Genomic DNA, 14519 nt, shown 5'->3' with positions numbered 1-14519 from the left:
GAGGAGTGTGCGGTCAGTAGGTAAGGAGGAAATGCACGTGGTAGTGGTGGTGTTGTTGGTGGTGGTGTGAGGGTTGTGGTGTTTATATACTGATAACACGTACTTGATATCCGCGGTGAAAAGAGTGTATTAAGGTATATCTTCACTGTTTATTTATTACTTACTTTATTTATTTTATTATTTATCATGTGGTGTTTACATATTGATAACACGTACTTGAAATCTGAGGAAAAAAGGATAAATGTTGAATTCCAATGTTTATTTGCTATTTCTTATTCATTTTCATTTTATTTTCATTAATTTTCCTTCCTTCGTCCTTTCCTCCTTTCCTTCTTTCTTTCACTTTTTCTTTCACTCTTCTCTTTTTCCCTTTTCTTCCTGCCTTTCTTTCTTTCTTTCTTTCTTTCTTTCTTTATTTATTTATTTATTTATTTATTTAGGTAGTTTTCTCGTGGAGTAAAATATTGCTTAAGTTTTTTGTATGAATATTCTTCTCTTTTCCATTTTCTCGTGTTATGCTTCTGCGAAAATTAATATGCAAATAGAGCTCTAGATAGCCTTTCATCCTTCCATAATTCATTACTTATTTGATTATTTAAATATTTATGTGTTTGTCTCTTAATCAATCAGCGATTCTAATAATATAATGTAATGTTTCCTATGGGTACCAAAGGCGTGTAAAAGTGTATGTGTTAGTGTTAGTGTGTCAGTGTGTGTGTGTGTGTGTGTGTGTGTGTGTGTGTGTGTGTGTGTGTGTGTGTGTGTGTGTGCGTACCAAAACAAATACGGCCCTGGGTCATTCAACTCCCATAAATCAGGTCGGTCATAAACATTACATTAGTACAGCACGAACACGCACGCACACACGCTCTCTCTCTCTCTCTCTCTCTCTCTCTCAAATACACACACGCAGTAAAGTAATTATCTTTCCAAGTTTCAACAGACAGAATAAACGTCAGTAAAGTAACAATATAACACAACATATATTGCACGTAGGTAAAATATAAGTCTCGACTTTTAAGAGTGAAGAAAAAGAAATTCCTCACTTGATTTTGTTTTGGTATAGTTTCCGTTTGGTCAGTATGTTAGTGAAACGTGGCAAGATAGGCCCGCAGAGTTTAATAAAAGGCTCTGCTGAAACATATATGCTCAAATGTTTCTCCTTTTAATTTGTCTTACCTGCGCTTGAAAGTTAGAGATGTTAGTGAAACGTGACAAGCAACATCCATAGAGTTCTACAAATGCCTCTGCAGATAAATTTTGTACTTAAATATTTATCCTTTGATTTTTGTACGTAAACTTGATTGCTACATAAGAAAAGTTACATAAAGCGTAATGAACAAAGTAAACACACTTGTAAATAATTGATAAGTTTATATTGTTTGTTTTGTGTACGTGTGTGTATTTTTTATTTATTTATTTTTTTTACGTCCTGATGGTCGGCCCAGCCCGTTCTGGCGCAGGCGAGTGTTTATAGTGGCGCCATCTTGCATTGGCTCATGCTGCCCTCCCGGAGCTCATCTTTAATCCTAGAATCTAGAGTCCGGGTTGATAGGTGGTCTTCTGGACAGCATGTTTGAACTCGCGTCCTCCTGAACGCGGTGGTGTTACTCTGTCGACCGCCGCGCGTGGGTCAAGAATCTTCATGCCTTTGCTTCTGTTACGAATCTCTCTTCCGTACATGATGCGTGTGTGCCTGTGCTTCTCGTGTACGTATATGTATGCTGCCCAATTGTGTGTGTGTGTGTGTGTGTGTGTGTGTGTGTGTGTGTCTGCATAATGACATGTTGAGCCCTCTATCTCGCCCGTGTCTGCATCGGATTGATGTTCTGCAGAGTCGGAAGCAGGCACGTCACCCCTCACTGTACTCCTTCCTTTCCCTTCTTGTCATTCATCATCCGTATAAACCCTGTGCAAATGTCGTGTAAATATGCTCTATCCGTTTTCTTTTTTCACATCTATTTTTTCACACGTCACCGCGCCATTGATCTCTATACAAATAGTCTATATGGATATACCTTTTTTTCCCTTGCTATTGAATTTGTATCCTCACTATAATTATATCTCGTTTTCCATTTGTTTTGTCGTCGCCGTTTATTATCGTCACTATTTTTTCCTCTTCATTTTCCTTCTTATTCTCTCTCTCTCCTTCTTCTCCTCCTCTTCCTCTTTCTCATCTCCCTCCTCCTTCTCCACATGCTCCACTTTGTTCACGGAAGGCTTAAATTCATCCACCCTGTCATGAACCATCCACATCTCTTTTGGCGTGTTAGCTTCGTGGAACGGACGCAAAGAGTCATCAGGTAGGCAGCACGCGTCTTGTCGAACATAACCCCGAACCTTCCACTCAGCCGCGGTGCAATGCTTGTCAAACAGCATAAACAGCGCAGATTAGAATGCAGGAGAGCCTAGCCGTTTACCGCCCCAGAACACCTTTACACGCAAACGTAATTGAACAGCAAGCGCCTCCACCATCACCACCACCACCACCATTATCACCACCACCACGACCACCTCCACTACCTCTTATCACCACCATCACCACCTCCACCGCTACCTCCTCCCTTCCTCCCCCCCCACTACCAGCACCTGTTATCACCCCGAAACCTCACATAGCAGAGTGTTATCGAGGGCAAAAGTGTGCTAATCTTAAGAGTAACCTGCCAGATGCTATTGACTGTTGGGGTTTAATTCACCTTCTTATTCTTCCCGCAGGTGAGTTGATTAAGGTGCGGCCGCGTCCCCTCATCAGACAGGCAGGTAAGGTAAGTGCAATATTTCAAAACGTTTCTTTCTCTTTCTCTCTTCGCCTGACCAACCAAATGATCGCCCGCCTTTGTTCCCTTTCAAGTCCCGAGTGCTAAGCCGGATTTGTTTCTAGCCTTGTCGAGGATAATCGAAGCGCTGTATCTCTCATGTGGACACTCGTATCTTGTCTTACCTTACCTTACCCCGCTCAGACCCGTCCTGCTCCGTCCTCTCCCACAGCAGCCTGACAGAGAAGGGAGAGGAGGAGGAGGAGGAGCTGATGGGTGAGCGGATGGACAGGAGGTTGAACGGGAAGGGAGAGGAGTAATAAAAATAGAAGTAACATATTAGGTGATGGGTGATGGGTTGAATGGGCGTGTGAGTAGTCAGTGGAGGGTGGAATAGGGCAGTAGAAGGAAGTGGGGATTAACTGGATGAAATGGGTGAGTGGGAAAGAGGAGGAGGTGGGTGATAGGGTGGACGGGGTAATGGATGAATGGGTGTAGAGTAGACGGAACAAGGAAGGGATGAGAGGAGAAGGATGAGGAGGAGGCGGATGAGTGGGTGAGCAGTGGATTGAGTTTTGAGGGCGGACAGGAAGGGACGAGAGAAGAAGAAGGAGGAGGAGGAGATGGAGGAGTGAGTGCATAATACCTACGGAAAGGGAGGAGGAGGAGAAGGAGGAGATGTATACGTAGGTGAATAGGTGAATAGGTGAGAGGATGCCAGACAGTACAAGAATGGACGGGAAGAGGAGGAGGAGGGGGCGCTGGATAAGTGATTGCATAAAACCTACGGAACGGGACATGAGGAAGGATAGGAGAGGGATGTGTTGTATGCGTAGGAGAATAGGATAGTAGAATAGTCCCGAACAGTACAGGTGGGCTAGAAGGGGCGACGGTAATACTAATAACGAGGACGCGGCTGTCAATTCAGGATTACCCGCCGCTTCGTCTTATTGTCGTGTGGGGCTCCGTGACGCCGAGGTATTTATAGTGACGGGCGGCAGGCAATCAGCGAGATGCGTGGGGAGGTAATGTCTCCGCGTAATGGTCTGGGGACGTGGCTGGGGGTAAAGGGGGAGGAGGAGGGGAAGGTATGGAGGGGAAGGGAAAGAAGGGATTGAATGGAGAGGTGTGATGCGTGTGGATGGAAGAGGAATAGAAGGGAACAGGAGTAAAGAAAGGAAGGGAAGGAAGGAAAGGGATAGGAGGGACTGAATGGAGAGGTGTGAGCCGTATGGAAGGAAGAGGAATAGAAAGGACAGGAGAAGAAGCAAAGAAGGGAATGGAAGAAAAAATAAACCGTATGGAAAAATAGTAAAAGAAAGAGGCAAAAGGAGGCACAGAGGAACGTGATGTCAGGGAAAGAAAGGACTGAATGCGAAGATGTGAAGCTGTTTTTGATGAGTCTCTTCCTCTGTCAAACACCATACTCTCCTCTTACTCCTTCTCCCATAGGCCAGCTTCTTCGCCTTCATTCATTCATTCATCCGTTCATTCAATCATTCATTCATACAGAGCTTATTTCACCCCCGAAGGATTGCCTCATCAATCTGACGCGGGCCCAGGTGGCGGGTCAGGTCATCTCTCCACCGTATATTTGATCGTCCACTCCCTTTTGCCCACTCTCTTGGGGCCCACTATGTTGCTCTGATGGCCCACCGGTTGTCAGTTAATCGTGTTACGTATCTTTACACCCGCGCATCCATAATTTATCCCCTTAGCGCAGCCCTTAGTCATCATGTTCAAGGTATTGCTCCCAGTCAATAACGGCTTATGCCAAACGTTCATCATCATTAGTCGGAGGATGGCTCACGCCGCGTCATGTCTGCCCAACCCGGCACCACGCCAGCTTGTGTCCTCTTGCGTCCAAGTCGGCCATGAAACCAAACTACAGAGGAACTCCATCGTGAGTAACAAGCACCAGAAACACTCAGTAAGGCCGGTTTGTTTATGTACGCGACAACCCTGAGTGGAAGAGACCAAGGGGACACCCACGTAACTCATGACTGGGGCTAGTCGACCGATCCTGCCGGGAAGGATTTGAGCTGGATAGGCCAGCTGCGTGGGAGCTTGCTCGGGAATACCGTCGGCATCGGGGGTGGACGCGGCGAGTGAGTGAAGGGACGCACCCCAAGGCGTATGCTCCCCATAAGTAAAAAGGGGAAAATGATAAAAACACAAAATGCATCTCTACATCGCTCTTACATCTTACATCGCTCCATCAGAGCCAGCCAAGAATGCAAATTACAAAGAAGCTATCACTCGCATTTGACAACAGAGGTATCCAGTAATTATGTAAAGAGGAAGAAATCATTAGCGACTCGACCTGCATGGAACACACCACTCCATCAAAGGCAACAGTGGACATCACCAAGGAACTATCATCCATTAAGCAGGAGAATCACCCAGCATGCCTTTAAAGAGCTCACTAATTAACACACAAACACGCATCTCCGGAGACTCCACCTGCACGGAACACGAGGCCACAACACTATTCAGACAGCTCAGAGTGTCACGTCTGCCCTATTGAACGATCCATCCACAAGTAAACGCTGCAGCAGCCACTCAGCTAATGTCTCGCCCTTTCCGAGAAGCAAGTCAGCGCTGCGATTCGTCAAGGCTGCTGGGAAAAACTTGTAGGCGGCGGGGCTGTGAGGGAGTGAGCAGGACGTGGTTTCTGTGTTGCTACGTTCCCCGGTCGATAATAAAGGAAAGATGAGGTAAAGATGGAAAAGGAAGGACAGATAAAGGAGAAAAGTGATGGAAAAAAGATGAAAAAGGAAGGACAGAGAAAGGAGGAAAGAATCATCAAGCTGTGTGCGTTTCCCGATCATTAAGAAGAATGGTAGATAGCAAGAATGGAGGCTGGTAACATGAGAAATAACGAAAAATAAGTAAAAAGGAAATAACTCGTATCAAGCAACCACTACAAGAAGAAGAAAAGGGCAGAGTGAAAAGAAAAGAAAAGGAATAGCAAGTCTCTGAAGCTGCTTGCATTTCTTGATCACTACAAAGAATAGAAAGATGGGAAAAAATGAGAAATGAAAGAAGAAAGGAAATCATAACACGTATCCAGCCATCATTAAGAAAAGGAAGATGAAAAGAGACGAAGAAGGAATGAGAAAGGAACAAAGAAAGAAATAGCAAGTCTTCGAAGCTGCTGCATTTATCGATCACTAAGAAGGAAAGGAAGAAGGGAAGGGATGAAAATGAATAAGATTAGACGAAAGAAAGAAAAAAAAGGAAATCGCAGAACAAAAAAACAAAAACAAAAAACACCTTATTAACCTTCTAGAGAGAGAGAGAGAGAGAGAGAGAGAGAGAGAGAGAGAGAGAGAGAGAGAGAGAGAGAGAGAGAGAGAGAGAGAGAGAACAGAAGAGAACAGAAAAGAACAGAAAAGAGAGAGAGAGAGAGAGAGAGAGAGAGAGAGAGAGAGAGAGAGAGAGAGAGAGAGAGAGAGAGAGAGAGAGAGAGAGAGATTATCGTAGCCATTAGTAAGCCACCAATCCGCCTGTCAGAACCAATCACGAGAGATAATCGAGGCGAACTGTTGGTCTTTATGGGCGGTGTTGTTGTTACGCTGTTTGTTTGTTGTGCCCGTGTTCCCTGATGACAGACAGATAGACAGACACACAGACAGACAGTGATAGACAGACAAACAGACAGATAAACAGATAGGGAGACAGACAGATAGACACAGACCGAAAATATGAAAAAAATGAAGGTAGAAATAAAAAAAAAATAGATATATAAATAAGTAAATAAATACGTAGATAAACAGAAATAAAAGAGAGGGATGCAGGAAAACACTAAAATCTACATGTGTTTCTTTTCATAACTAAACAAGAGTACGGTTAATTTTTTTTTTCTCCTCTTCCTCCTCCTCCTCCAGCATGGTTAACTTTTCTCCTCCTCCTCTTCCTCTACCTCCTCTTCCTCCACACATAAGCGAGCAAAAAGGGGCTGAGAGAGACTGGAAGCAAGGTTAACGTGTATCCGTGTTTGTTTAGCGTGACTTATGAACCAGCAAAGAGCAAGTACGGATGTGTAGGTGAGGGGAAGGGCAGTAGTAGTAGTAGTAGTAGTAGTAGTAGTAGTAGTAGTAGTAGGGGTAGTAATAATAATGGATGCAGGGGCGAGACAGGTAGGGTATGGTGTTTTGTTTACATAGGCGGAAGGGTAAGGTAAGGAAGGGCAGTGGTGGTGGTAATGGTGATGATGATGGTGATGGTGATGGTGGTGATAGTTTAGTCTGTTTGTGATCTCAGTTTTGTTTTTGTTCTCTCTTTCTCTTTCTAAAACATATCTCTGTTGCAGTGGGATTACGTATGCCAGGGAAGGTGTGTTTTTCTCTTTGGTTGCTTATTCCCTATGTGTTCCTCTTTGTTATCTCCATTATCTTACCGTCCTTTCTTCGTTTCTTCTTTCCATTGTATCAAAAATTCTGCCCTCTCTTTATTTCTCTTAATAATCTAACGTTAAAAAAATATCCACACTCCTTCATGTTACTAATTGGTGAGAGAGAGAGAGAGAGAGAGAGAGAGAGAGAGAGAGAGAGAGAGAGAGAGAGAGAGAGAGAGCGAAAGATAATATTTCCAAGAACGAATACTCACTGAAAATACAAAGAACACGAGAGACAGCACATAACTACCGTGAAGCGAGTGTGTGTGTGTGTGTGTGTGTGTGTGTGTGTGTGTGAGAGAGAGAGTGACTTATTACAACGTGAGAGTATGGCGTGGCTTTGCTTTTTAAATACAGGGAGTTCAAGCGAAGAGATGAGAGGACGTGTGTATGTGTTTGCGTGCGTGCTTGTGTGTGTGTGTGTGTGTGTGTGTGTGTGTGTGTTAGGGGGAGGGGCTGGCATTTGAACCGTGTGTCAGCTTTCATTTGCAATTACGCCTCGCATCACAGTTCTTTCCCTTTGTAGTTACATAGTCGATTGCTGAGTGTTTTTGTTTCCTTTCCTTCGAGTCTCAAGCTTGCATGGCGCACGCTAGAAGGAAGGACAGAGAGAGAGAGAGAGAGAGAGAGAGAGAGAGAGAGAGAGAGAGAGAGAGAGAGAGAGAGAGAGAGAGAGAGAGAATGAGAGAGGATTAAAACGTAATAAAAAAGGGTGAATAAAGAAATGCAAAAGGAAGTGGAAGAATGGGAAGAATACAAGAATAGGGAGAAAGAAGGAAAATACAAAACAACAACAAAAACGGGAGTCACAAGGGAGAGAAAAAGGATTAAAGGGTAATAAAAGGGAGACTAAAGGAATAACAATAAAATGACAGGAGGGAAGGATCGTTGCAGGAGGGATTGTTGCTAAATTTTGATGGAGCTCCGAGCCAAGAAAGTGGTCCGCAGGGAGGGAGATAGCAGTGTAAGGGTTCAGGGTAATTCTCTCTCTCTCTCTCTCTCTCTCTCTCTCTCTCTCTCTCTCTCTCTCTCTCTCTCTCTCTCTCTCTTATTTATCTCTGCAGTAACACCTTCACCCTCTCCCTAACACACACACACACACACGCACACACACGCACGCACACGCACACACGGACACACCTCTACCTACCTAACTAATCACTTTTACCACCTGTTCTCTTGACCAATACTTAATCAAAGCTCAGAATATATCGTAAACAAGATAAATATTTCTCTATATATCTATCCATCTGTTTATCTATTTATCTCTCATCCTCTCTCTCTCTATCCCTTTAATAGCGGAAAGGGGCGAGGGAGGGAGGAGGAGAAAAGCAAGGGACAGAAGGAGGAAGAGGAGGAGAAAGGAAGAACAGAGGGAGAGAGAGAGAGAGAGAGAGAGAGAGAGAGAGAGAGAGAGAGAGAGAGAGAGAGAGAGAGAGAGAGAGAGAGAGAGAGAGAGAGAGAGAGAGAGAGAGAGAGAGAGAGAGAGAGAGAGCAGTGCGGGTAAGATGAATGGAAGGGAGAACAGGGATAATGTGAAGCATGGAGGAGAGAAAAGTGGATAAGGAGAGAGGAAGGTGAACACGAAATCAGGAGGGAGAGAGAAAATTACGGAGAGAGCAAAAGGGAATGGATGAAAGTGAAATTAAAGTGTGAGAGAGAGAGAGAGAGAGAGAGAGAGAGAGAGAGAGAGAGAGAGAGAGAGAGAGAGAGAGAGAGAGAGAGAGAGAGAGAGAGAGAGAGAGAGAACTCGGTAATCTCAAAGGAAAGGAATGTCAGGTAAGGAGGAGTCGTGAAGGCAGGTGAACACGGAGGAAATGAGGAAATTCGACAGGTAAGGACTAGTGAAAATTGTCCTGCACTCTCACGCCATTGTCCAAACTAAGAGCAGCCTTGAGTGTGTGTGTGTGTGTGTGTGTGTGTGTGTGTGTGTGTGTGTGTGTGTGTGTGTGTGTGTGTGTGTTACTCTGTGTCTATCTCTCTCTCTATCTATCTATATCTATCTTTTTTTCTCTCAATGCTAACCTTCAATCACACACACTCTTGCCCGCTAAGATGAAAGAAAGGGAGACAAAGAAGCGAGCGATATCTTCAATTTCCCTCGATAGCTTCAATTGTGACCTTGAGGAGAGATGGAGAGGCTTTCTTCCCTCGTTTGGGGAATTGGAGACAAGGAGGGAAAGAGGAGAAGAGAAGAGAGAGGTAGGGATGAGTGGGGAGGTAGAGGAGGGTAGAACAGGAGGAAGGAGGGAGAAGGAAGGGCATGTCTGTAGAATATGAAGAAGAATATCTGAATGGAAAACGTTTTAGTAATGATGATAAATGAAGAAAACGAAAACAGTAAGACAAGGAGAAAGGTGAAAGGAACTAGGAGGAGAGAGGAGGAGAGGTGATTGGGTAAGGAGAACTGTAGGTGGATACTGAAATGATGATGTATAGAGAGTTCGCGGAAGTTCAGAAGTGGAGACAGAGGAGAGGGGAATATAATGGAGATGGATGGAGAGGTGAGTGATAGGTGAGGGAGAAAGGCAAGGAGATGGTGGTGGTGGTGGTGATGGTGGTGGTGGTGGTTGTGGTGCGTGGTGAGTGTGTATGGGTTGGTTATTGCATTGTTAAAAAGTAATATTCTTCAACTCCTCCTCCTCCTCCTCCTCCTCCTCTTCCTCTTATTCTCCAGCTTCTTCTTCCTCTTCTTGTTCTTGTTCTTTTCTTTGTTTTGTCTTTTTCTTGTTATCGTTGTCCTTTTTGTTCTTTTTTTTTTGTTATTCTATTCCTTTTTCCTCCTCCTCTTCTCCCTCCTCCTCCTCTTCCTCTTCCTTTCCAACATAATAACAAAAAACAAAGGCAAGAAGGAAGTCAAGATACCATTGTTAGATTATTAATTGAAACTCCGATATAATTTCCACCTCGTGTGTGTGTGTGTGTGTGTCCGTGTGTGTCCGTGACCTTATCAGGGGACGTACATGTGTGTGTGTGCGTGTTTGGCGCATCTTTAGTAAGCTTGACCTTTTTCTTAGGGGGGGGGGGGAGGGTTATACGTTTATGTAATTAAATGAAACGAATCTATGCGGAAAGGTGTTGTGTGTGTGTGTGTGTGTGTGTGTGTGTGTGTGTGTGTGTGTGTGTGTGTGTGTGTGTGTAATAATAATAATAATAATAATAATAATAATAATAACAGGTTTATTAATGTATGGGAGCAGTTAGGCTGAAAATATTAAAATTAAAAATACAATAAACTAATAGTAAATAGGCTACACTAGAGGGAGGGAGAGGGTGGGGGGTGGTTTGGGAGAGCTAAAAATAGAGACAAAAGGGAGAGGGAGGGTGGTGCTAATCTCCACCGCGGCTCTTTGGGTTTGACTATCACTGCTGGGCATTCTTTATCAGAGGGTGAGTTTGTTGTGGTGTCTGGTGAAGCGGGTGGGGGGAGGCGCGTCGGGTGGCAGGAGGTGGCGGTGGCGAGGATGGTGAAGCAGGGAGATGCCGAATTTTCTGAGGGCGTCCTGGTGCCTGTCAGAGAGCCTCGGGAGACTCAGGTGTGTGTGTGTGTGTGTGTGTGTGTGTGTGTGTGTGTGTGTGTGTGTGTGTGTGTGTTTCTTTCCTTTTGTTGCTCTGTGTATGTTAGAATTTGTATGTATGTATGAATGTTAACTTATATACAGCCCTAGTATTTGTATCTCCTTACTTAATACATCCAAAAGTCATGTACGTACACATTCTCGATGCATACACATGTACACACTTACATACTTCCGCCTGTACGTGTTCGATATCATGTAGGTAAGTTCTGTCCTTTCCGTGTGTACGTTATTATGTATACACACGTAAGGCGATGTGTAGGTCCCGCCATGTACACACACACTCGAGGAAACGTGTGCACTGTTGGCGTGTACGTATCACTCTATGCCTCTCTGCGGTGCGTGTAAGTATACGGTGTGTGCACGAGGCCGCGTGTGCGTAATTGTCGTGTAGGATCCGGGTGCGTGTGCGTTTATTTCGCGGGCGTGTTGAGCTGGGAATTATGGGCTAAATGTGCGTGCTCCCGTGTGTGTGTGTGTGTGTGTGTGTGTGTGTGTGTGTGTGTGTGTGTGTGTGTGTGTGTGTGTGTGTGTGTGTGCGCCTTTTGTTGTATGTATGTATATTGCTACTTGTCTTCTCGTTTTTTCTTCTCTTCTTTCTTGTACTCTTTATGTCTTCCTTTGTTGTCCTTTTCGTCTTCCTCTTCCTTATTGTGAACCTCCTCGTTGTTCTCTTTATCCTCCTCCTCCCATTCCTCCTTTTTGTCTTCTCTGTATGTTCTTTGTTTATGTATTCCTCTGCTATTCTCCTTTTTCTCCTCCTCCTCATCGTTATCAGCATCATCATTCTCCTCATCATCATCATCACTATCATCTTCCTTTTTTTTCACCTGTTTGTTCACCATCACCATCACCATCCCCTCCTTCCTCACCTCTTCCCTTGACAGCCTCCACCAGGACTCTGATCACCTCTCTAGCCATCACCTCACCGGACAGATACTCCCCTACCTCTTCCCCTAACACACACACACACACACACACACACACACAGAGAGAGAGAGAGAGAGAGAGAGAGAGAGAGAGAGAGAGAGAGAGAGAGAGAGAGAGAGAGAGAGAGAGAGAGAGAGAGAGAGAGAGAGAGAGAGAGAGAGAGAGTGTTAAAGGATTTTTTCTTTTACCTTTAGAAAGACACGCAAACCTTTATTATAATGGAGAGTCGAATTTCAGATCCTCATTACATACACTCACTACTGTACTACTACTACTACTACTACTACTACTACTACTACTATCCAACCCACATCGTGAAAGAAAAATTATAATGCGTTGTGTGGTGAATATTAGAATCATGCAAGTTCGGGTATTCTAGTTATTATCGTCCTGACTCATGATTATTAGAATTACTGTAATGATTTCATCCCTAGATTAATGTTCTTAGGAAATGAGTGAGGTTTCTGGTAACGTCCTCTTCGTGATTGTGATGGTTGGAGGAGCGAGGTGATGGCCTGATGATTGGTTGGAAGGGCAGATTGTGTTAATTTAGTAATACTCTCTTCTTTCCCTGTATTTTGTATTCATAAATTCCTTAACCCATTAGCAGCGACGGGCCAAATTTGTGCCATGATATAACCCTCCCCCAAAATAGATGATGCATAGACTAATCAGAAATGCTTTGATATATATAATGAAATGGTTTGTGCGAGTGATGATTTTTTTTTCATTTTTCTCGCTTTTTTTTTTATAACAAAGGAGGCAGCTCAAGGGCACACAAAAAAAGAAAACAATAATAAAAAAAAGCCCGCTACTCGCTGCTCCTAAAAAAGAAACAAAAGAGGTGTCCAAAAGCAAGGTCAAAATCGCTTAGAGGGACCATTAAGAAACATGATCCCCGCAGCTACCGGGTTAACGTAGGTTTTGAGTGATAGTATTTTTCTTTTATCCGTGATTCGAGAAGATGAGAACTGGAATACCCGAACTTGCATGATTATAATATTCAAGGATATGTTAGCAGTTGAAATTAAGTGTTGGAAAATGAGGAGGCTGCTTTGATTTTTTCGTCTTAGTTCTGTTGGTTGATTTTTCTTTGATCCAATAGATAACGACAGGTTTTATGTGAATCGCTGTGCACGTTTGCCTTCGTGTATACAGCATTCGATATTTCTTTCCCTGACATGCCGCATCAACTTAACAATTATTTTACCGTCCCCATATTTCTATCTCACCGCTTTCTTTTTTTTTACAGTAGAGGAAGCAGCTCAAGGGCAAAAAAAGAAGGAGACAATAATGAAAAAAAAAGCCTTATATCCTAATCGATTCACGTTCAGCGATTTCTTTAATTTCCGTTTCTTACAAGCTATAGTAAGTTGCCTACACCCGATTATCACTGCAGACCTACATCCCCCAAACAATCCTTTTTGTCTTCTGCCTTCTGTCTGTCGTCAAATTCGAACCAGCTTTGAAAATAGATCGGACCACCGTTAATTATTTTTTTCCAAGGTGTAGGTCGCTGCAAGTTCTCTTTTTCTTTTTCTGTACCCCGTCTCGCCTCTAATCGCGCCGCTGACCTTGTACTCCTACGTAGTTCATTCTCCCGAGGGCGCCGAGGACCCTTAATTTACTTACTTTCTGCCTCTGCTCATCTAGTGTGACCTTGGATTCCCTCATAAGCTTGCTCTATACTGTCGCTCACTTATTAAGCCACATTCCTCTCAGGTATGTGTGGGGCTGGTGGGTGGGTGGGGGTTGGGTTGGGCAGGTGGAGTAGACATTGTGGGTGGGGGCTTAAGTTGACGTGTGTTTTGTGTGACGTAACTACGCTCATGTTCATTTACATTCTTTCGTTTCGTGTTTCATGTATGTAATTGAGTTTGTCTGTCACTCTTTTGTGTCTGGATCTCTTTCTTTGTCCGTCCTTCTGTGTGTGTCTTTCTCTCCGTCTGTTTGCCTGTTGATTGCTCGATTAGTTTTTCATTATTATTTTGCTTATCTCTGCTCATTCATCCAATCGCGTACCGCCCGCCTTGCCGCCGAACGCTTAGCAACTTCTTAGCTTTGCCTCGACCCTCTGACGATCTGGAATTTTCACTGCACTCACGTTTCCTTCTCAGTATTTTCATTTTTTTTTCTTTTTTTCTTTTTTTCAGGTTCATTTTTTTTCATTTTCTTTTCTTTTTTTTCAGACATTTTTTCAGTTTCTCAGTTTTTTTCATTTTTTATTTTTTTTTTCAGTTTATTTTTTTTCAGTTTGTTTTTCATTTTTTTCATTTTCTTTTTTTTCATATTTTCAGTTTCACTTTTTCAGTTTCTCAGTTTTTTCTTCTCATTTTTTCTTCTCAGTTTTCGCAACATGTTCGTCTGTCGGTCAAAATATATCTGGTTCTTCTCATGAATCAAAAAGAAATTAGGTTCACGCATTCGACAATTTTCACCCAATTTCAGGTGAAGTTTTCCCCTTTAATGCGTCTATTTTATACTGTCATTCGTAAAAATAATTGGATATGCATATATTTATCAAGTCATTTATTTAGCGGCAAGCAGACAGACAGACAGGCAGACAGACGTACAGACAGACATATTTATTTAGTCATACTTATTTAGGGGCAAGCAGACAGACAGACACAGGCAGACAGACGAACAGACAGACATATTTATGTAGTCATATTTATTTAGGGGCAAGCAGACAGACAGACAGACAGACAGACGTACAGACAGACATATTTATTTAGTCATACTTATTTAGGGACAAGCAGACAGACATACAGATAGACAGACGTACAGACAGACATATTTATTTAGTCATACTTATTTAGGGACAAGCAGACAGACAGACAGGCAGACAGACGTACA

At 43.4% G+C, this 14519-nt stretch overlaps 1 protein-coding gene across 1 annotated transcript in view; it reads left to right on the top strand.

Annotated features, from left to right (window-relative positions):
- The first annotated feature begins 1684 nt into the window (after positions 1 to 1684).
- LOC126998705 (von Willebrand factor A domain-containing protein 8-like) overlaps positions 1685 to 14519 on the top strand; it is a 65925-nt gene continuing 53090 nt past the window's right edge. The window contains exons 1-2 of the mRNA XM_050860693.1: positions 1685 to 1709; positions 2716 to 2765. Of these exons, the coding sequence (XP_050716650.1) occupies positions 1685 to 1709; positions 2716 to 2765 (75 nt within the window). The remainder of the gene's footprint in view (positions 1710 to 2715; positions 2766 to 14519) is intronic.

The sequence above is a fragment of the Eriocheir sinensis genome, chromosome 15 (assembly GCF_024679095.1).
Source record: "Eriocheir sinensis breed Jianghai 21 chromosome 15, ASM2467909v1, whole genome shotgun sequence".
Lineage (NCBI taxonomy): Eukaryota > Metazoa > Arthropoda > Malacostraca > Decapoda > Varunidae > Eriocheir > Eriocheir sinensis.
The sequence above is the reverse complement of the archived record's forward strand: the minus strand, read 5'-3'. Positions and strand labels throughout refer to the sequence as shown.